Here is a 24,179-nt window from a genome sequence, read left to right as displayed (position 1 = left end):
CAGCAGAATACAGTGAGAAGACATGCGGATTTTTAGCCTGTGTAGTTAAGAAAAAATAGACCAGAAAACCAGCAGGAGTACCCTTCTTAGCTGTTCTAAGTATAGAGCCAGTTCACATATAAGCGGACTGGATGCATTTTAAACTGCATCCAGTTCGCATTACATGTGAAATAACATTGCTTTCTATTGTGCCTGTTCACATTTATGTGGTGCACCCGCAGTGCGGATTCAGAGAGTCCTGTCCAATTTCTGAGCAGTGCGGTTCAGTTCAAGTGCAATTTACAGTCTCCTTAACTTCTTTGGGAATACTTCTGAACCACATCTAAACCTGTCCTGAACCGCTGAACAACTACTTTGTACAGAATTTGCAGCTGTATCAAAAATCCTTTCCTGAAATGCTTAAAGTGTTACTAAACCCAGGACTCTGCATTCACTATATATGGTCTCCCACAGAACATGGAAGGGCAATTATTTTAGTAAATAGAAACTGCTAAATACCATTACTCATCAGCAGTTAGAGCAGTCTTGTGACTTCTATCAGTGTTGAGCAAAGCACTGGTTAAAGGTTGTAGAAGGAGTTTTCTTTCTGCTCTAGGAGGATGTAAAACCCCTGACCTGTCTGGACAGTGCCGATTGGCCCCATGCTGATCTCCAAAGATAAAAAAAAAAAAAAAACACCTCTCTAGCAATACACACTAAACTGTGCATGTGCATGTGGCTACGGATTCAGTCTGTTTTATCAGGTGGAGAAGTCAGGAGAAGGATCAAACAGCCTTTTTACACAATGCGTTTGCACCGCACTAGTGAATCCACACTGAGCATTTTGTTTTAAATAGAATTTTTATATCTGCTTTTCTTTATATAAAACAATATTTTATTTAAAAAGAAAAAACAAAACAACATTTAGGACATGACTAAGGATTCCCAGAATACAAAGGTATGTCTCTTCTGCAAGGTGTTAAATAAAACTACAGCAAACAGAATTTGGAGCAGCTGTGCATAGTAACCAATTAGCGTCTATTTTTTTTTCAGCTTCAGCTTTTTCAGTTACGCTTTGAAAATTAAAGCTAGACACTGGCTGTTTTGCACAGCTCATGTCTTTAAATATTTTAGCCAGAAACTAGGATGCTTCTTAAATGTAGATTCTTTATTGATTACAAAATACAAAGATTTTAACGCATTTGGCGAAAGCCTTCCTCATACATGCTACGCATTAGTATCTCTGGATTTTGTATCAACATTTTGTAATCAATAAAGAATCTACATCAAGAAGCATCAGAGTTGCCAGCTAACATCTTTAACCTGTTGGCGCCAGCCAAGCGCAAATGTGCGACCTACCGGCGTCCGGGCCTAGAAGCCGAGTGGCTGCACATTTGCGTTCTAATAAAAGAAAAACACATATGCGCTGAGAGCGCGCCCTGTGCGATCAGGACCTTTCCCGATCATGTGACTGCCGTGACAACGAATCACGGTGGTCACATGACCCTTAAACCCCATCCTGCCTCCCGGCTTCTGGAACCCTTAAAGGGCTGGGAAGCGCCAGCGCCAAGGGGTTAAGGACATGTGTTGTGGCAAGTGAACGGTTTTTTAAAACACCCCTCATAGACTTCTCAGAGGGAGAGCTATACAATATAAGGGGATGAGATTCTGCTCTTGCTCATTCACTTCGTATGTGGAAATGTCAGTCTAATCTACTGAATTCTATAAACAGGACTTAAGAAGAAACTGAAAAATGTAAAAAAAAAAAAAAAAAAAAAAAAAAAAAGGAGCCTAAAGGTCTATCTGTTGTCCAAAAATGAAAATGGGTATCAAATTTGCAATGTCATGTATTCCATTTAACCACTTTCCCTTTAGAGCAATTTTTTCCATTTTTCACACACCTGTTGAAGTCTGCATTTTTGGCTATAAAATTATTTAGAACCTCCAGAACATTATAAAGGTTTAGAACACAGAGACCCCGTAGAATAAAATGATCATGGTTGTAGTTTTTATGTTACAGAATTTTTGCTCAACGGTTTCAAGTTTTTGTTAGGAAAAAAATACACTACAATGCATCTGAGCACACACAAATATTTTTTTTACAAAATAACAGAACAGGTAGTGCCAAGTAAATAGATACCAGATACATCAAGACTCAAAGCTGCGTGCACTCGCAAAAATCACGGTATCCAAAATCATAAATAAATGTCTTTACAGCTCATAAGTTTGAGTTAAGGGGAGCACCGGACAACAGTGGCAGTTTAATTAATATTTTACATGTATTTTTTAAACGGCTTCTTACCAAACCACTGTACATAAACAGTCTCTCAGAACATGGGGCTGCGCAGCGGTGCGATCCTGTGATGGTTATGTCATGACAGATTGGGCTCTCTGACTGGCCCTCCCAAACACAGCCATCACACAATGTAAACAGAGGCAAGTGCCTCTGTGTCAGCTCTCCTCTTGAGCTCAGATCACTGCAGCCTGTCAGCTGTGTGTAGCTGATGAATTTTCTGTTCAGCTAAAACACAGATCACACAGAGTGCAGCGACCCCACACAAAAGTGTATCAAGCACCATCTGTCCCTTGTCCAAGTGCACATCAACATCTGTACCAGTGCAACAAAAGCATCTGCCACAGTGTACCAAAGCAACAAAAACATCTGCCAGTGTACCAGTGCAACAAAAACCATCTGCAATCGTGTCCCATTGCAACATCAACATCTGTCGGTGTCCACAGGTGGATGATCAGCATCTGTCACAATGTACCAGTGTCCCATCAACATCTCTGTCACAGTGTCCCATTGCAACATCAACACCTGTCTGTGTCCCGACACGTCTCCGGAATATCAATCCCACCAGAGATCCCGGAACAGAAGCTGGTGCTTCAGCCAGCTTACCACAGAGGCAACAGTGGACCCAAAAGGTCTCCGCTGACCTGTATGGTGTATGAAACTGGAAGCGACGAGTGCTGTAGTCACTTCCAGTTTCCCCTGATGTAAACAGCTCCACTTTTAATTGGGAAAAGCATCGATCGAGGTATGATCAAATACTTTTAGGGCAGAGGAGACAACTGGGGTCTAATAGACCACAGATCTCTCCATAAAGAGTACCTGTCACTGTCTATTGCTGACACAAGTAAAGTTCACATTCTTTGTGACAATAAAAGTGAGCAAAAAACAAAAATTTAAAGAAAAACAGTGTAAAACAGTGTAAAAGTAGAAAAAAAAAAAAATCTAAATAAATAAAAAATTTAAAGTGCCCCTCGTCCAAAGGCGAACACACGCATTGGTCCCCTACGCATACGTAAACACATGTGAGGTATTAGAGCAAACAGCAAACATCAGAGTGAAAACAATAATTCTAGCACCAGACCTCCTCTAACTTTAAACTGACAGCCTTTAAAGGTTTATAAAAGTGTCACCTATGGAGTTTTTTAAATACTGTAGTTCGGCACCATTCCACAAGCGTGTGCAATTTTAAAGCACATCATGTTTGATATTTATTTACTCGGTGCAGCACCATATTTTATAATACCAAAAAATTGGGTATTATATCGTGTTTTTGTGCATTAAAATTCAGTAAAGTGTATTTTTTCCCAAAAAATTTAAATAAAACTAAAGCACAAATACCATGTGACAAAAAAAAAAAAAAGATAGCAAAACTCACTATTGCCTATTGCACTAAGACCTGCTCTTAAAGTGAATTATAGTAAATGGTTAAAACACGCAAATACCCAAACCTAAATCATGTACAAAGCAGGAAACACAACAAGAGGATATCCCCTCCAAATCACAAATCAAAGAAATAGCTAGTGTTGTGCTAAGTGACATTTGCATACATCAAAAATTTACATAAATATACAAATGTGTCCAATAAAGGATAAACAAAAAGTGCTCAGTAGTGAACCATTGCCAGAAATAGATATTTTGAAAAAATATATGAAACAGTCCTTAGAATAAGGGGACTGTTTTATATACCTTATGTGATGATTTCTATTACTCATCACAGAATAAGGGGACTGTTCTATATACCTTATAAGGACGGTTTTCATATATGTTTTTTCAAAATATCTATTTCTGCCAATGGTTCACTATTGAGCATTTTTTGTTTATCCTTTATTGGACACATTATTTATGTAAATTTTTGAAGTATGCAAATTTCACTTAGCTATTTACATAAAGTGAACAATGCCTGAAGGTGCCCCTGGGATGTTGTGTTTTTTCTATGTGGCTAGGATGTGAAAAAAATCTCACATATGTAGTATCCCCATACTCTGGAGTAGCAGAATGTGTTTCGGGGTGTAGCTGCAAGTATGCCTATGCCATGTGTTACAAATAACGTATTAATATGACATTTTTGTGAAAAATAAAATGTATTTAATGTCTTCATTTTCCAAAGAACTCACCATGCCTCTTACTAAATACCTTGGACTGTTTACTTTCCAAAAAGGGGTAATTTGGAGGGTATTTAATACTGTCCTGGCATGTTACTGTCTCAAGAACTAAGGAAGTCAGTACATCAGATGAGATTGATTTTCAGTGATCGGTACCATAGCTTGTAGACTCTAACTTCCACACAGATCAAATAATATACACTGATTTGGGTTATTTTTACCAAAGAAATGTAGCAGTATAAATTTTTATCAAAATTTGTGACGAAAAATTACTTCTTTGCAAAATTTAAAAAAAAAACGAAGATAAACACTTTTTTTTTCCAAAAGGTTTGCTCTTTTTTCATTTAAAGCATGCATTTTTTTTAATCCAGTCGTGATTAAATACCAGCAAAAGAAAGCTCTATGTGAAAAAAATTATAACTGAAAATTGGCCTGTGCAGGAAGGGGGTGAAAGTGTCTAGTATGGAGGTGGTCAAACGCTTTTTTTTAACCTTTGCTTAAATTTGTTGCTATTACAAGAAGGCTAACAAGCTAGCATCTGGCAGGTGTGATGTACTCTTTGAAGACGTCAGATGTATATTAGACTCCATGGGGTTTATTTACTAAAGCTGGAGAGTCCAAAATCAGACTCCCTTCTGCATAGAAACCAATCAGCTTCCAGGTTTCATTGCCAAAGCTTCATTGAACAAGCTAAGGTTAGAAGCTGATTGGTTTCTATGCAGAAGGGAGTCTGATTTTGGACTCTCCAGCTTTAGTAAATAAACCCCCATATGTCTTCCATGCCCTCTGCTTGAGTGAATCAAACACAGGACTAAACCAGGTTTTCTGCTGGAGTTTTGACAGCTGTGAACTGGAAAAGCTGAGAGCTGAAGAGGATAAAAAAAATGATCAGCTCTTAGTATGGTAAGTGAATGTTATGGTAGCAGTATTGGTAAATAAACGGTTTCTTTTCATGCAAATTTCCTCAGCACATTTACTTTGCTTTCAGCAGCTGGCACTCACCTTCTTTCCTCCCTCATGCTGAGCAAAGTTGGTACACAAGTCTTTCAACAGCTGTGTTGTCTCATTGGGCACATGATACATAAGTATTTTTCCATAGCACTTCATATTGCTTTCTATTTGAGGGAAGGGAAGGCGTCCAATGTATCTCAAAGCTTCTTGAAAATTCTATAATGAACACAGAATAGCTTTGAAAATACATATCAGGTATATATTTCTGAAAAACAATCATCTTACTTGTCTTTTGGTAATTTACAATTCCTTGTAGTAAAATGGGCATACACACCAAGACTAGGAAGCTTAAAGCGATATTATACCCCGAACCAAAAATGTAATGTAATGCAGCTTACCAATCATTAGATGAGGTGGTTGCATTTATTTTGGTTTGTTTTTTTAGGCTTTTTTACCCTCTATTTTCACCTGGTGATCTGGCCAGTAACACATCTCCTGTATCAGAGTACTCCCACATCTGATGAATGAGCACAGGGGGCACAGCACAAAGCAGCAACGTTAGTCTAAGGGGGAGGGGAGTGGTTAAATGTACTAGCAGATTTAGACACTCTTAACAAATTGAGACCAAACTCCAGCTCACACTTTATGATCAGTTACAGCACACAGTTTTTTTTTTTCCTTTTTGGGATAATGTTATTACATAAATAAATAAAAAGCTGATCATTGTAAGCACCCCTACCAGTGCACAATGGTTTGCCCCAACCCTGTAAACTGATACATTCTGCTGAAGAGCGTGTTCATTTACAAAACAGACTTACTAGCTGGATCACCAGGCGCAAAATAGAAGAATGCAAGTCTAAAAAAGAAAAATAATGCAGACATCAAATGTTGAGCTTCTGCTTTTCTGGATAAGGAGCTTGCGATCCTACCCACGCTGTCATTGGCTCCCTTACTTGTCAATCACTGGGTCCCGGTCAAGGATTCATGGCGGGGACCTGGAGATTGGCAGAGCAACTGACAGGAGAGAGATCTGTAAATGTAAACACAGATCTCTTTCCTGTCAGTGGGGATGTGCCAGTTTTTATCTCCCTGAAAAGCAGTGAATAAAAACCAGCACATCCCCTAGTAACACAGTGCACACCCATAACACATAGTTAACCCTTTGATCATCCTAGATGTTAGCACCTTCTTGCCCAGCGCCATTAGTACAGTGAGTGCTTTTTATTAGCACTGATCACTGTATTAGTGTCACTGGAGATGTCAGTGGCAGTTAGTCAGTTCCCACCCAGTGTCAGAAAGCCCGCCTTACTATCACAGTCCCGCTATAAAGTCGCTGATCACTGCCATTACTAGTAAAACAAAAATAAAATCCAGTATCTATACCATTGCTTGTAGATGCTAGAATTAAAATTAATTAATTAAAAAAAAACACCTATGTGCAACATGTGTACAACCCTGGCCATTGCAAATAAAGGGGGGGGGGGCAGTTGGGGCTGGGGTGGTAAAAACTATGGTGTTTTACCACCCACCAAACTGCAAATGTAACTGTAAATGAACCCTTACTGTTCTGAGCCCCCTATAAAGCTGCTTTCACACTAACGTGCTGCGGTTTACCTGCACCTCAGGTGCAGCATAGTGCATCTGCGACTTTCCTGAGTTAGCTGCGCTTTGCCAAATACTTCTATAATACCCTGCAGGTGTGGTGCACTTTCTGAAAGCACACCAAAACTCCTGCATTCAGGAGTATTGAGGCGCTTTCAGAAAGTGCAGCAAACCCCCAGGATATACCAGAAGTTTATGGCTAAGTGCAGCAAACCCGCAGGTACACTGAACTGCACTTGTGGTGTGGGTGTAGGTGGTGTGGAGCAGTGCATCAGTGTGAAAGCAACCCTAGTCTCTTATGCCCAGTTTATTGCTTCACACTGACCTGAAAATCTCTTCTTTCCTGCTGTTGGCACCATTCTGGAGACCGCTAGCTGGTATAAGAGGTGGAGTGCAGTTGGTATCACTCCACATGGGACAGAAACCAGCACTACAGAACAGGCACAGACTTATGCGGATCTTGCTCCCTTCCACATCTCCAACTTTACAAGTAGTCCCTCTTCATTGCACTCTAATGCTCTGGAAATGTCGGGTCAGCAAACCCAGACCGCAGTCTACCAGTCACCTGGCTGCAATCTATTGGTAGACCGCGATCTACAGGTTGTGCACAGTGCAGTGTTGCATGACCGAGCAATTGTCAGTTAAAAGTAGCGTATAGAAACAAACGGCCTGGTCATGAAGGGGGGTAAATCTTCCAGAGGGCAAGTGGTTCAACTGTGGATTATACAAAGATGAGGTTACCATTCATCCCTGTTTGGTAGGTCTGTCCCTAGAAAACTAACATATCTGACAGAGTTCCCAGAGGCAGTAAATGCAAATTAGTCAAACACGGAAAGCTGTTTCTCCGTTTTTTTCAGTGCAGTTCCAGCGGTGACATTGCGAGGAAGTTCAGCTTGAGGCTCTAGCAATATGGTGGACTTTGTGACCTCTAAAATGTTGTGGTGGCAGTTTCAAAGTTTGTGACCTCAGATGGGTGAAGACCACTGGTGTGGTGTTCCTGCTTATGGTGGGGGCCCTGCTTGCCTGGCCTTCCAATCACCATCCACCCTGGTCAGAGTTGCAAGAAAACCACTTACCTTGATATCTTCGAGCTGTATTTTTAAGTACCATTCATGATGGGCATGCTTCTCTGCCAAGTACAGGGCATGTGAATGGTAACCAGCTTGCCGAAGAACCTTGATAGCTATTTCTACATCAAAATGTACCTCATCCACGCTCGCCTGAGGAATAGATGAGCAAAGTTGTTGAGTAACACAAAACCTAAAAACAATGCCTATTATGATGAAAAACAAAAAATTAAAAAAAAAAAAAGAAGAAGAGGTACAGCCAAATCTTGCTTGGCTGTACTTCTCCTGGGGATCACAGGAGTGCAGTTCGTTCTGCACGCCTGTGACCCGTTGTTGGTTGACATCACAGAGCCAGTCATGTCTGGGGAAAAATTTAGACCATATAGTTGGGATCCACCCGGAAGCCTGGACCGCCACCTGGCTCAGCCTCCCATTGTGCCACTGAGAGACTGAGCCAGTTGCTCCCGCCCCCTCCACAGCCCACCACTCTGAGCGCTGGAGGGGGGGGCAGAGCAGAGATCCAGAGACTGACAGTCCCAGCTCTCTGCTCAGAGCGGTGGGAAAACTGAGCAATCAGCAGTGTTTGATCGCTCAGTTCTAAGCCTTAGAGCCGTCGGGGGATTGATGCTGAATCCACCTAGGTAAGAAGATTAAAAAGAAGAAAAAAAAACAATACTTTTCTTTTAAATAAGGCTCATACAACTGATACAATTGCAATTAATTAAACAAGATATATTAAACATTATCCTGAAGAAATGGAATGATTTGAAGGAATGTCAAGTAGAAAACTAAAGAGCGGAAATAAGTAGCTGTGCTCACTTTAATGAACTCCTCCAGATGAGCGCTGTCCTTTAGCTTTGTGTAGCAGTTTAGTAAGAGAGTGGTGTGGTCTGCATTGGCTAGAGATTGTAAATGCAAAGCCTGAAGGTACGCTGTCAAATTATGTATCCTTTGGGCATCTAGAAATTTTCGGATAACATAGGAAGGCTCTAATTTTCCAATTGTGCTGTAAAAGAAAGGAAATAAAGCAACTGAATAGATATGTTGAATACTGGATACATAAAGCAAGCAATAAACAAAAAAATAAAAGTTGGTCAGGAAAGCAACAAACAAAAAAATATACAGTTTGTCAGTCAAGAACAATCTTCTTTTCAATAAACAGTCTGAAAATTTTTTAAGTCAGCTCACCATGATGACTGCCCTGGTGACCAAACATTCTGTCCATAAACTCCCCCACTCTGACCTGCATTGCCTGATGGGCAATCTGCTGATAAGCAGGACCCAAGTTCCTTTATGCCAGGGGTGTCCAAACTTTTTTCAAAGAGGGCCAGATTGGATGAAGTGAACATGGTGGAGGGCCGAACATTTTTCCGAACATTCTTTGAACCATTACAATTAAATGCAAATAAATTATTTTATGCCAAGTTAATTGCAAACGACATACTTTTCATTTCATAACATTAAGATCAACTGACAGCTGAGTTTTCACAATGTATTGAAAATAAATTTAAAAAAAAAAAAAAACTTACCTGCACTAATGTGAAGGGTGAAAAAGGTAGCTGGAGCTGAAGTCTCTGCTCGGCAGCCGGGAGGGGAAGAGAAACACACTTCACGCTGGAAGCCCGGCCCTGACGTCACCGCCCTCTGTCGCTCCCAGCGCGGCGCAGTCACGCATGCGCACTGCTCTCAAGCAGAAGACTGTCTGCCACAGAAGGGAGGGCCGTGTGACAGCCGCATTTACACAGACCAGGGAGAACGCGCCGCAGTCAGGTATGCGCACTGCCCTCTGCTCTCAAGCAGAAGACTGTCTGCCATAGAAGGGAGGGCCGTGGGAGGGCCACATTACACAGAGCAGGGAGGGCTGTTGGAGGGCCGTATTAAACCGACCCACGGGCCGTAAATGGCCCGCGGGCCGGACTTTGGACATGCCTGCTGTATGCACTATATCTTGTGATTTACGGTCAGCTTCCTCTCACATAACAGAATACAGTAAGCTTCATTCTGGTAGAGAAGGAAAACAGGTTGTCCATCTGAAAATTAGTTCTGAGTAGGGGAGCTATGCTATGACACAGGGTACTTTATATAGTCATGATTATTTGGTATTATGCAGTCACCTTAAAGTGAACAAACACTTGGCAAAAATAAAAACCCTCCCACTTAAGCCGCAGTTTTGTAGTAAGCAATGAAGAGCACAGAAAAGAGAGAAAGTTTTCCTGCGTCCTTTGATATACTCCAAGAAAAGGATTTTTTGCAGATAAGCCAAAAATTCTTAATCATACCTCAAATGGCACAAGGTACTTCATATTCAAGACTGCTTAGGATGTCCCAAAGCAATGAATATGAGGAGTGGACAACACATACCAAGGCCAACACACCCAAAACAGAAACACAAACAGAATTGGGAAGAACCCTACTACAAACCTTTTGCCAAAATCTTGCGTCTGCAGGGGTGTGAATATCTACCTAGAATTTAGTAAACAAGTGAAGAGAAGACCGGGTAGCAGCTTTACAAACATGATCAACAGAATCGCTCGGTAAACACTGACACCTGGTGGAATAGGCCGTGATCAGGAAAGGAGAAACCTTGCCCTTAATAGCACATGTCTAGAAAATAAGCTGGCAAAACCACTTTGAAATAGTGTATCAGGAGGCACCCAGACCCTTGCAAGGACCCTCAGGTAGGACAAACAGGGACACCTTGTGCTGATGTGCAACCAGGAAGAGTTTCTTACAGGAAAGTGCGACCAACTCAGACCTTGTGTTCCGAAGTAAAAGAAAAGCTTGCGTGTAAGGAGTGGATTTCTCGGGGAGGAGAGAAAGGACCAAATTAGGGTCCCAGGAAGACAAAGGGGGCAGCAAAGATCTGCCCCTTGATAGTACTGAAAGCCAGGGACCTCTCCACACCAGACTGGAAAAAGGACAAAATGTGCCCCTCAACATAATGGTTGGTGTTGACAATTATGAGCCTCACAACTGGTGAAAAAGGCTTTCTGTGTATAGAATGTATAGCACAGTATAAAATGGAGCCTGCCTTGAGTCATTTGAGTTTACTTTCAAGTGTAAAAACTGTTTGAAATTGCTCAAGAACTGCCTTATACTGTATATATCTAATATAATGTACACCTCTAGGTTCATTCACATGAGCGCTTAAAGTGTTACTAAACCCAGGACCCTGCATTCACTATATCTGGTCTCCCACAGTACACAGAACATGGAAATGCAATTATGTTAGTAAATATAAACTGCGAAATACCTTTTCTCATCAGCAGTTAGTGCAGTCATGTTATTTCTATCAGTGTCCAGCAGAGTACATGTTAAAGCTTGTAGGAGTTTTCTTTCTGCTCTAAGAGGAGGCAGAACCCCTGCCCTCTGTCTGCATAATGCTGATTGGCTCTGTGCTGATCACATGTACTCTCTCAAGAAAAAAAACAAAAAAAAAAACAACACATCTCTAGCAATACACAGCAAACTGAGCATGTGTAGAGTGTCTCCACACGATATGGTTTTGTACTAGTACTGAGTTGTGTGCAGGCAGTCCATATAAGTGAATAAACACGAAAATATACAAACTCATCCATCGAGCTGCATTTTACAGGTACGCAAGGACAGATGCATGGACATAGTCATGCTTTAAGTCGAAAACCGAACGTTTGATTGGAAAAAACTCATGATTGTGCCATCGTTTGTTTAATTTTTCTAAAAAAAAAAAAAAAAAAAAAAAAAAACCCCCAGCATGTTGGATCAGGCACTTCCAATTGCAGAATGAAAATTGCATGTTGCAGCTGGCATCTTAATGATGCAAAAAGTGAACGATTCGAAGATCAAAAATAATTTTCATTCAGTTTTCAACTCATCTGTGGCCAGCTTTAGACACAGAGGCATAGTTTCTCACACACAAGGGTGAAAATCTGCCATGACAAATGTTTATGAGAAGATTAGAAATTCAAATTTTCCTTAATGGAAAGTAAAAAATGGAGATACTGTGAATTCAAAGCTTCTGCGAATGTTTATTATCTTGTAATTTTTTGGTGCTGACTGCATATCACTGAAATATGCTGGCTGCTATTTATATTTAGAAATATTAGCACAGACTTTTTCTGCTTTGCAAAGTATGAATAAACCTGGCATGTACCCTAATCTGAATATTTTGATTGGACCAACATTTCTGAACAGGCATACCGGATATATTGTTGGATGGCCCCATCATGATCTCCTTTACTATATAGATGATCTCCATACTGGCGAAAGATCTCAGACAATCCATCACTATCCAGGTGCTGACTTTTTGCCAGAGAAATGGCCATTACATACAGGTTTTTCTTAAACAGCATCTGTAGTAGGTACAAAAAAAAATGTATATAATATATATGGATATCTCATCTTTTACCCTTCCTTTAACCTTTACATTTTGCCAAAGTTCCAAGCTCTCTTTTTTTCTCCTCTATGGTTTCCTTTTTCGCCTTTGTACTTTAAAATGCCAGCGTTCTGTCAACTTACTTACTATTGTGAACACCAGTAGTAATAAAAAGTAAAAATAAAAAAATATGTTTACATTTTATGTTTTACTAAAGAAACAACTTTTTATTTCACTATCTCAAACCTATTGCAAATCCCACCACTAGCCATTTCTTGTCCTAGGGTAGAGCTCTTTTCTGAGCATAACGAAGATATTCTGTATCTGCTCTGATTAGAACCTGCCTTTATCCATGGAGGCTTTAGCAAGCTGTAGAAACAAGCAAATACACTTGCTATTGTCACATTTGCAGTGGGAAAAAAAGGCAGATTTTTTTACTTAAAGTGATTGTAAAGTCAAATTTTTTTATAATTAAAATAATAAAAAAAAGTTTAAAAATACCTGCTCTGTGCAATGGTATTGCACGGAGCAGCTGCTTACCTCCCTCTTATGGGGTCCCCTGCTGGCGCTCTCCACTCGTCCTCTTCTGTGTGTACCCCATAGCATCCATAGGAACACACAGCCCAGATTGTCCCTGCCCCCACTCCCTCCAGGATTTGATTGACAGCATCCGGAACCAATGCTCTCCACTGCTATCAGCAATGCCTGCAAGAAGACTTGCAGCAAGGCACATTGTTGGATCAATAAAGGACGCAAGCAAGTCTTGGTGCATTAGGGTAAACTAAAAACTTTAGTGTTTAGAACTACTTGGAATGGAAATTCCTCATCTTAGAGTATATTACAGGACAAAGGATTTGCCTTTATAAACCATATATTCTATGCAGGCTACTTTCATGTGATTGAACACTGGCAAAAAAAAAAAAAAAAACAACTTTTAATTAGGGCCACCCATACTGCACGCTCATATAACCCTACCCACTGCTGTTTTTATGCAAGCAATAAGGAGTGACCACAGAAAACAGAGGAGAGGGGCATGTGTCCTGTATTCCAAGATAAGAAAATTTACAGGTAAGTCAAAAATCCATTTATCCTAATTGTAGAGTACAGGACACAGGACTTGTACTCATAGACCCTGAAACTCCCCGAGCAAAACTGAGCAGTGGGCAACAGAGAAAACAGAATTTGCAAGAGGACCATAAAAAAAAATGCAAGGATTAAGGAACCCAAAAATATTCAGTTGACAGCTTGAGGCACCTTGTAGCCAAAGCTCACATCTGTCAACCTGAAGATGTCAACATGATCAGGTGGTGGCCCAGTGGCTTGATGCAGGAAATCTCAAGAGACAAAAACAGACTTGGTGGAATGAGCACTGATAGGGAAAGGAAACTTTTCTTTAAAAGCACAGGACCTGGAAATAAGTAGTCTGATCTAGCAATTGTGGAATGAGAGGCAGATGTCCTCTACAAGGGCCTGCAGGTAAGACAAAAAGGGACCTAATTTGTAAACAGAAACCATGGCTGTCAGATATACTCTGACAGCCCTAATGACATCCAAGCAATATATGGAAATTTTTCTTGGCATGTTCTGGAGGACAGAGGCAATAGAGAACAATAACCTAATTGAGCTGGAGGCTAAAGACCACATTAGGTAGAAAAGGTGGTCTTGGTTTCAAGGCCACCTTGTCCCTGTGCAAAACAAGAAAGGCTTTTTGCAAGAAAGCTGCCAGCTCTGAAAACATGTCTAATAGATGTAATGGCCACCAGGAAGACAACTTTACAGGTGAGGTGTGCTAAGGGGATATCTCCAATCAGCTCAAGGGGGGGTGGAGTCTCAGAAGTACCAAAAAAACAGGTTTAATCCCAAGGCAACATAGAAAGCAAGACTGGGGAATTTATATCAGCAATTCCATGAATTGCAAAGGAAAGTCTTGATTAAGAACTGCAAAGAGATTTCTGGCAGAGAATGGATAAGGTAAAAACCATTGCCTGAAAAGGGCAACACCACTTTCATGGGAAAATTAATACAGCATATACAATTGCGACACAAGCCATTTTGTAATAAAGCATTATTAAAAGTTACATTTCCTTTTCAATCTGTAGTGCTGTCATTTTCTGTAAAATACAATGCAACATGGCAACCTGGAGGCGTTCTGTACACAGATGGTGTACGGAACCCCCCCCCCCCCCTCCCTCCTCCCCAGACATGTCATTTCCTGCTTGTGTGATTGGCTCACTGATTTTCCCAATAGTCTGCACTAAGATACAAATCAGATTTTGAGCATTCTTTGTAACAAAAATTTCAAAGGGCAATTACGTTTAAAAGGATTCAGACTCTGCCACTTTTGCCATTAGAGCCCTGCAAGTGCACCAGCTGATTGAGAATTGTAAAGTCACTCCCATTCATATTTACTTTGTGCATGGACACAGACAAACAGCTATTTTTTCAGAAAACAGAAAAAAGGTAGGAATCTGCAACAAAGAGGTTGTAAAGGAATTTAAAAAAAAAAAAAAATAACAAACATGTCTACTATACAACAGAATTGCACAGAGCAGCCCCGATCCTCGGGTTGCCTGCAGCGCTGCTGGCTGCTCCCCTCTTTCTGGTGCTCCCAATAGGAAACCAATTCCCATAGAATGCATTAAGGTAAAAAACCTTGAGGCTTTAGAACCACTTTAATTTCCTGGCAATGTACAAAGAGATCACCCAGAGATCTGGAAAGGAACTTCCGGTTGTGAAGATAAAAAAGGAACTACCAAATATAAACAGGCGAACGTCGCAAATGCTACACTTTAGGCCAAATTGTGAAACAAGATAGATAGAGAAAGACACAAAGTGTGCAAGTCCCCTTACATCTGTCTTCACGAACTGCTCATGTGCATAGTATTGTGGTATATCTTGTAGAATAAAGATGTAGTATATACTAGAGCAGGAGTCCTCAAACTACGGCCCGCGGGCCACATGCGGCCCGCCGAGCACATTCATCTGGCCCGCCGGCAGGGGACACTAAGTACAGGGGCAGGCAGGGGGCTGCTGTCTCTTAGTAAAAGATAAATTTTAGAGGTTTAAATATAAATTGCTGTATCACCCAATATATGGCTTCCGTCCAGTAGCCAAAAAACATGCAGGCCAAAAAGGGATTTGTGAAAAGAGATTCACAGGAAAACGGCTACATTATGAACAGAATGTGATACTCAGAAAAATTTCCAAAAATTATGCTTTATTACACATTAATAATTGACACATGGGCAATCGCCCTGGTTTACCATCACCTCAGTATGAGACAATACACACAGACCTAAAACCATTAAAATCACACCAAGACCGGTCTAGATATATGTGCTGCAAAGGCTATGACCACCATAGTCTAAAGCATTTGCAGCACTTGCACATTGGTTACACTCCCTGTAGAAGGTATATTAAAAAAATTATACCATAGGTATGTAATATCACATGCTATAACTATAAGCACATATTGTTACCATATAGGTTACACTCCCTAAAGGAGATTTTCCAAAAATTATACCATGGGTATAAAATGTCACATGCAAGCAAAAAAAGACAGATACAGTTACCATCTGGAGAGAAGCATAACCCTAAGCCTATATAAGGCAATGTGGGTAAAACATTGAATGAAAAGGGGGAATTAACCCCACTGATATAGTAATGGATTCATGCAGTACAACCCTATGAAGGTACATGTGGTTGGGACCCTTTTATCTGTAATATACGTGGGAGGAATAGTGCCCCAATTATTATCACTGATAATGATGGGGTATTATTCCTCCCACTGACACCAACGATGGGGCACTATTCCGCCCACTGACACCAACGATGGGGCACGATTCCTCCCACTGACACCAACGATGGGGCACGATTCCTCCCACTGACACCAATGATGGGGCACTATTCCTCCCACTGACACCAATGATGGGGCACTATTCCTCCCACTGACACCAATGATGGGGCACTATTTCTCCCACTGACACCAATGATGGGGCACGATTCCTCCCACTGACACCAATTATGGGGCACTATTCCTCCCACTGACACCAATGATGGGGCACTATTCCTCCCACTGACACCAATGATGTGGCACTATTCCTCCCACTGACACCAATGATGGGGCACTATTCCTCCCACTGACACCAATGATGTGGCACTATTCCGCCCACTGACACCAATGATGTGGCACTATTCTGCCCACTGACACCAATGGTGGAGCACTATTCCTTCCACTGATACCAATGATGGGACACTATTCCTCCCACTGACACCAATGATGGGACACTATTCCTCCCACTGACACCAATGATGGGGCACTATTCCTTCCACTGACACCAATGATGGGGCACTATTCCTCCCACTGACACCAATGATGGGGCACTATTCCTCCCACTGATACCAATGATGGGGCACTATTTCGCTCCATAAGACACACTTGGGGGGGGAAATGCCTGTGCGTCTTATAGAGCAGCCGGCCCAGTATTCCCACCGCCGTTGTATGTCCGCAGTCTCTGAACAAATGCGGACACAGTACAGGAGATGACCATAGTTTTTTTTTTTTAAACTATAGTCCGGCCCTCCAACGGTCTGAGGGACAGTAAACTAGCCCCCTGTTTAAAAAGTTTGAGGACCCCTGTACTAGAGCCATCAAGACATGTAAGCCAGGAACTAATATATTAAGGAATACAGACAAGCCTTGTCTTACCTTGTTCACATTACTGGTTACATAGTTAGTCTGGCTGAAAAAAGACAAAAATGCTTCTAGTTCAACCATAAAAAAAAAAAAAAAAAAATTATAATCCTATACCAACAGTTGATCCAGAGGAAGGCAAAACAAAAAAACAAAAAAAAAGAACCCAGCAAAGCATGATCCATTTTGCTCCTGCAGAGGAAGAAATTCCTTCCTGATCCCCCGAGAGGCAATCGGCTATTCCCTGGATCAATCTATATAATATTAGCATCAAGTTATATTCTGTGTATCCAAGAAAGAATCCAGGCCTTTTTTAAAGCAATCCACTGAGCTGGCCAGAACCCGTTCAGTGTCCAGACCCTTAGAGGGGTTTTGAGGGCCTAGGCCTAGAGTACAGAATTTCGAGGTTCCGGAGCCGAAGCAAACACTACAAGTCAGCCCCATGACAGCAGAGTCCAGGTATGGTTCCCAAGCTATGCTTGAGGGTCACCAATCCGTATACTGTTAATGAGGCCTGAAGATAGTAAGCAGAGATTGATCTTGACAGAAGTATAGGTCGAAGGCAGTAGTGAAATATGGTGAAAAGATAGTAGGAAAAACATCTCAAAAGGGCAAAGTCCATCACCTAGGAACACTAGCAAAAAACTGGGATGTTTTTGTGTACAATCACCTGAAGGTTGCAGCATATAACCCACGGTCTATGAATCGATTCCAGTGTCTTGTACTGTATAAGAAAAGTTTGTTTTGATTTTGCCAGGCTCTTAATGCCCATAGTGCGTTGTTTTGCCTTTGGAAACTCAGGTACTGCTAGACAAAGACAAGTTCACACTGCATCAGGCAGAGTGTTTACAGTAGACTACATTTTTCAGGAAGCCTTGACTTGTGGCTCATAAAATACAGGGGTTGCAAATAGTCATAGCCCTGTGCAAGCAAATTTAGAACTTGTTTCTTACTCAAAGTTTTCCGGCTGTTTCTAGCAGCTGATTGGAGTGAAAAAAACTACATTAAAATGACCCTGTTGCTTTGCCCTGCAGGGGCCTACGGAACACTAGACAAGCAAGTGCTTATCAGGGCCAGTCACTGTATCAATATATAAAATGCAAGTCTGTGCCTGTCAAGCTTGTGAGTTTGTGTGAATGGAACAATCCAAAAAAGGCACTGCAGGCTCTGGCCTGTAACAGGAAAACCAGCAACCTGGCAGGGGTTCATACTCTTTCTAAAGAGGCTCTAGCCTTTGGGGGTGGTGGGCTACGAGATATACAACTGTTCCCTGACCCAGCTTCAAATGAATCTAAACATTCGCTAATGTCTAACGTGCATCTTTAGTCGGTTACAAACCAGTATCCAACAAACATGAAAGAAGGTCTGTACTCTGTATTCAATGCTTAAAGAGTAATTCCACTTTTGTTTAGAAAAAACAATTCCCCTCAGGGTGATCTATGTATATTGCAGGGATTTTAGCAAACGTTTTGCAGATTTCTGGCTTTTGATATTCTGAAGAAATAGCGGTTTGTTTGTCTGTGTCCATAAGCAAAGTGAATGGGAGGGATTTTATAAATCTCAATCAGCTGCTGCACTTGCAGGGTTCTGATGAGGAAGGTGGCAGGGTCAGCATTCCTGTAGACATGTTTTTCCTTTGAGAGTATCTCACCAAAAATTATATTTTTGTTGCAGGGGATTCCCAAACTTGTATCTTAGTGCAGGCTTCTGAGAAAATCATTAAGCCAATCACACAAGCAGGAAATTACATTTCTGGAGGGGTGTTCTGTACAAAATGCTTCCAGGTTGCCCTATAGCTTGCATTTTATAGAAAATGATGGCACTGCAGATTGAAAAAGAAAGGAAATTTTTAATAACAATTACAATAAGATTTGTGTAGCAATTGTATGTGCTATATTTTTGTTTTATTATTGCTAAAAAATAACCATACCAATAAGTCTTCCACTAAAATAAGTTGAAAAGATGGTTACCTCCAGTTTAGTCTGTGTGTCCTTCTCATGGAAAGCATGCAGGAGGCCATCACGCGTCAGGACATAAAGAGAGCCCCATTCAGCCAAAACATCAACCACCTCAGTCAATGTGCAGCTGTATGCAATAAGCTTGTTTCCCAAATCGTAAATGGTCAATGTCTGTCTGTCAGGTGCATGGCTATCTCCTGAGCGTGCAGCAAAGTCTGATCTGCAAGTGAAGCACATGTGTGTGACAAAGCAAAAGCAAAATAGACAACAGCAACAATAACATACTGGGAAAGTACCTGAATGTTGGAATGAAAATAAACTATTACCAAAAAAATAAATAGCAAAAAGCCTTAGGTTGGCTGCAAGCAGAAGTAGTAATTTAAACTGCTGACCTCTCTCTTGTTACAACGATCAGATAGCCCCGATACCAATGCACAATCAATTTCTGTCCTTCAAAAGCAAAGCAGGGTCCTCTCTCGTCTGGTTGGTATAAATATACACATTCATTACCAGCCACCACAAATTGCATGTCTTGGGATGGGTCAGACAAGGCTGAGCACCGCAGCCCGCAGCCGTGAGAATCTAGTTCTGTGAATGGGTAATCCTTATGTGTCAACTCATATGCCTGAAAGAGTAAAAGAAAAAAAAAAGCATAAAAAATTAGAATGATTCCACAAGAAATAAAGTAGAACTAAACTATCACAAAATAAATTAGTTTTGATTAATAATAAAATTGAATAATTTGATCACTATGATCAAAACTATAGTTTTCTCCTTTAATTTGTATATGCTTTCTGTCCCAACACACTGCGCATACTGTACACATTCTGCATCAAGTTCATGTGTATGTGTGCACCCCCCAGCATCAGATGAACATTACAGTTTTACTGTAGTGACCACAGTAGAACTGGGAACATGGAGACTACTCTGAAGCTGAACTGAGTAAGCACCATCATTTAGCATGATTCAACAAACCAAACAGAGTGGCAAGGTGGTGTATTCAGCCACAATTATGGCATTTTCAAGAAGCTGGCTAAATGTACGAGTAGCCACACAAGCAACATACAACCTAAAGCTGGCCATAGACATTAGACCATGAACAAATGTGCACAAATAATCGGATATCTGAATATGACTCACGAGAAATACACCTAACGGTTCCAATTTATGTATTGTATTTATCCAGAGAAAAGAATGAGTAAAAGTGATTTTAAAGTCTTATTAAAAAAAAAAAAAAAAAAAAAAAAAAAAAACAAAAAACAAAAAAAAACACACATTTATACTTACCTGCTCTGTGCAATGGAATTGCATAGAGTGGCCCAGAACCTCCTCTTCTTGGGTTCCCTGATTCCACTCCTGGCTCCTCTTCTTTGCCACAATGCCTGTATCCATAGACAGAGATAGTGGAGCTCAGTCCCACCCTCCACAATCATCACAGGATATAACAGACAGCAGTGGGAGCCAATGGTTCCCACTGCCTCAGCAAAGTCTGTGAGAGCAGGGAGAAGCGGGGGATCCATTACAGACAGCACAGCACTGAATCAAGTGAGGACTCAGGGAAATATTTTCCCGGGATGAGGGGGGATACTACTAACTAAACAATTTTTACCTTAATGTAGGGAATGCATTAAAGCAAAAATGTTTAGGGTTTAGAACCACTTTAATAACTCGAATTTCTGCAGCTGCTCTAGACTGAGGAGTCAAAATTTTAAATACTGTGTTTGGCTGAAGCAGGAGGCAGTTTGTTCATCAAAGGCCTGGAGGGAGGTACAATAATGTGTGTCTGCAGGCAATAGTGAAGCATGGTGAAGGTATCTTGCAAGTTTGGGGTTGCATTTCAGCAAATGGAAATGGATATTTGGTCAAGAACAATGGTGTCCTCAATACTGAGAAATACAGACATACTTATCCATCATGTCATACCACCAAGAAGGTGTGTGATTGGCCCCAAATGTATTCTGTAGCAGGACAATGACCCAAAACATACAGCCAATGTCATTGAGAACTATCTTCAGCATAAAGAAAAACAAGAAGTGATGACTTGGCCCTGACAGAGCTCTGATTGCAACATCACAGAGTATGTCTGGGATTACATGACGAGACAGAAGGATTTGAAGCAGCTGACATCCACAGATCTGTAGTTAGTTCTCCAAGATGTTTGTAAAACCTACCTGCCAAGTTCCTTCAAAAACCGTGTACAAGTGTACCTAGAAGAATTGATGCCATTATAAAGGCAAAGGGTAGAAACCCCAAATATTTATTGGATTTGGACTTCTCTTCTGTTCATTTTCTTTCCATTTTTTTAATAAAAAATAAAAACAAACAAACTTGAATTTCATTGGCTGAGAACAAATATAATGCCAAGCTATGGCAGGGGTGTGGACATTTTTTAAAAAACTACTTGTCCAAGGGACTAAATCAGGGTCTCAATCTACTTGTCCCGCATGACAAGCTACTCGTCTTTTTCCCATCATTTTTACTTGGTTTTACAAATACAGTTACAGCAAAAAAAAAATAAATAGGACAGTGAAAAGCTACACAATACCACAGTATAGATGTTGCGGTAAAGCTTAACAAAGGAGAAAAAAAAGTAAATAATAATAATAATAATAGTTAAAAGTTTATCTCCTACTCACTGCAGCTCTCCTGTCAGTTCGGAGCACGCTGATCCTGAGAGAAGAGTTTATCTCTCAGGATCAGCATGTTCCTGTGAAGCACACACCCCCGCCCCCTAGTAAAACACTCCCCTCACACAGTTAACCCTTTCAGTACCTAAAAAAGGTAACTCCTTCCTCCCCAGTGCCATTAGTACAGTGTCAGTGTTTTTTTTTTGCACTGATCACTGTATTGGTGTCACTGGGGATGTCAGTGACCCCAAGTCAGTTCCCCCTCAGTGTCAGAATGTGTGCCGCAGTCCCGCCATAAGTCGCTGATCACTGTCATAAATCGCTGATCGCCGCCATTATTAGTATAAAAAAAAATTTAAATCCAATATCTTTCCCGCCATTTGTAAACGCTATAAAACTTTGACGTAAACCAATTAATTTACACGTATTGGGATTTTTTTTTTTAGCAAAGACATGTCGCAGAATACATTTTGGCTGAAATTTATGACGAAATTTGATTTTTTACAGTTTTTTACTGGACATGTTTTATAGCAAAAGTCCAACATATTGTATTTTTCTCAAAATTGTCAGCCTTTTTTTTTTATAGCGCCAAAAAAATAAATAAATAAATAAATCGATCACATACCACCGAAAGAAAGCTCAATTTGTGGGGAAAAAAAAAAGGGAACGTACCATATTTTTCGCTCCATAAGACGCACTTTTTTCCCCCAAAAAAAGTGGGGGAGATGTCAGTGCGTCTTATGGAGCGAATGTAAAGCGGCCGGCCCGGTATTTTTGCCGCCACCATGTCAGAATACCTGGCCGGCCGCTCAGCTCTTCTCTCCTGCAGGGCCTTACCTGTTCCTCGCTCCAGCGCTGCAGTCTTCCCGCGGCGGCTTCTGTGACAGCCGGGTGCCCACTGCGCATGCGCGAGAAGCGCTGCGTTTTGTGAATGGTCCGGTGTCTTCTGGGAGACATGACAGGTCCCAGAAGGCCCCGGGCCATTCACAAAGCGCAGCGCTTCTTGCGCATGCGCAATGGGCACCCGGCTGTCACAGAAGCCGCCGCAGGAAGAAGGAAGGACAACTCCGCGGAAGTGGGAGCGGGTACCTGTCAAATTCAGGTACCCGCTCCCCCTCCCTCCCCAAAGGTCCGCAGTCTCTGGTTATCTCTTTTACTGTATGCAGTCTCTGGTCATCCCCTGTACTGTGTCCGCAGTCTCTGGTCATCCCCTGTACTGTGTCCGCAGTCTCTGGTCATCCCCTGTACTGTGTCCGCAGTCTCTGGTCATCCCCTGTACTGTGTCCGCAGTCTCTGGTCATCCCCTGTACTGTGTCCGCAGTCTCTGGTCATCCCCTGTACTGTGTCCGCAGTCTCTGGTCATCCCCTGTACTGTGTCTGCAGTCCATTGGTTCAGAATATTTTTTTTCTTGTTTTTCTCCTCTAAAACCTAGGTGCGTCTTATGGTCAGGTGCGTCTTATGGAGCGAAAAATATGGTAAATTTAATTTGAGTTCAGTGTTGTATGACCGTGCAATTGTCAGTAAAAGTAACACAGCGACGTAACACAAACCGCTTCTGTAACCGCTTCCTGACCGCCCTGTAGCAGAAATACTGCTACAGGGCAGCATGGGTGCGCAAAATCACATTATATATATATATATATATATATATATATATATATATATATATATATATATATATATACATACATACATACATACATACATACATACACACACACACACGTGATTCGCCCTCCCGCGGTGTTCACTCCTCTCCAGATAGCGTCAGATTGCCCATCAGTACACCAGTCATCACATTTAACCCCTTGATTGCCAGGAACACGCTCATACACAATAAACCTCCATTGCTAGTATAGTGTCTGAACGGATCAATATCTTTGATCAGATCAGCACTATACCATTCACATTACACCGTGTTCCAAATTATTATGCAAAATTATATTTTTCTCATTTACCAAAATATTTGATGTAAATAACAGTCAGCATAATTCTCATGTTATCAACTATTAAGAGTACAATTCACATTTTATTGAACAAACCTTCTAATGATAACAGTATTTTTGTTAAACATAAAAAACGTACAATGCACTGTTCCAAATTATTACGCACAGTAAGTTTCAAAACACTTTATAGGTTGTAAAGAACTGAAAATTGTCATTTGTTGTGTTTGCAGCATATTTACTGAAATCAAAATCTATTTCAATCAAACTTTTAATAACATTTTAACTTTTTAAACATTTAACAGGTAATGTTACATTGTAACATAGGGCCCCTTATTTGATAGCAGCTTCACAAGTCTTGCATCCATTGAACTTGTGAGTTTTTGGACAGTTTCTGCTTGAATTTGTTTGCAAGATGTCAGAATAGCCTCCCAGAGCTGCTGTTTGGATGTAAACTGCCTCCCACTCTAATAGATCTTTTGCTTGAGGATGCTCCAAAAGGTTCTCAATAGGATTGAGGTCAGGGGAGGATGGAGGCCACACCATGACTTTCTCTCCTTTTATCCCCATAACAGCCATTGATGCAGAGGTATTCTTTGCAGCATGAGA

The 24,179-nt window shown here is 41.0% G+C and overlaps 1 protein-coding gene across 2 annotated transcripts in view; it reads right to left on the bottom strand.

Moving 5' to 3' along the window:
* The window catches only part of VPS11 (VPS11 core subunit of CORVET and HOPS complexes), an 86,150-nt gene that overhangs the window by 27,999 nt on the left and 33,972 nt on the right, over positions 1-24,179 (bottom strand). For both annotated transcript variants that reach the window (XM_089657320.1, XM_089657319.1), the window contains exons 5-10: positions 19,392-19,624; positions 19,012-19,219; positions 12,174-12,325; positions 8,814-9,000; positions 8,004-8,147; positions 5,377-5,541 (exon numbers count right to left, since the gene is read on the bottom strand). In XM_089657320.1, coding sequence (XP_089513446.1) covers positions 5,377-5,541; positions 8,004-8,147; positions 8,814-9,000; positions 12,174-12,325; positions 19,012-19,219; positions 19,392-19,624 — 1,089 coding nt within the window. The remainder of the gene's footprint in view (positions 1-5,376; positions 5,542-8,003; positions 8,148-8,813; positions 9,001-12,173; positions 12,326-19,011; positions 19,220-19,391; positions 19,625-24,179) is intronic.

Source organism: Staurois parvus, unplaced genomic scaffold (genome assembly GCF_062004578.1).
Source record: "Staurois parvus isolate SC_StPar_1 unplaced genomic scaffold, SC_StPar_1.0 ptg000981l, whole genome shotgun sequence".
Taxonomy (NCBI): Eukaryota; Metazoa; Chordata; class Amphibia; order Anura; family Ranidae; genus Staurois; species Staurois parvus.
The sequence above is the reverse complement of the archived record's forward strand: the minus strand, read 5'-3'. Positions and strand labels throughout refer to the sequence as shown.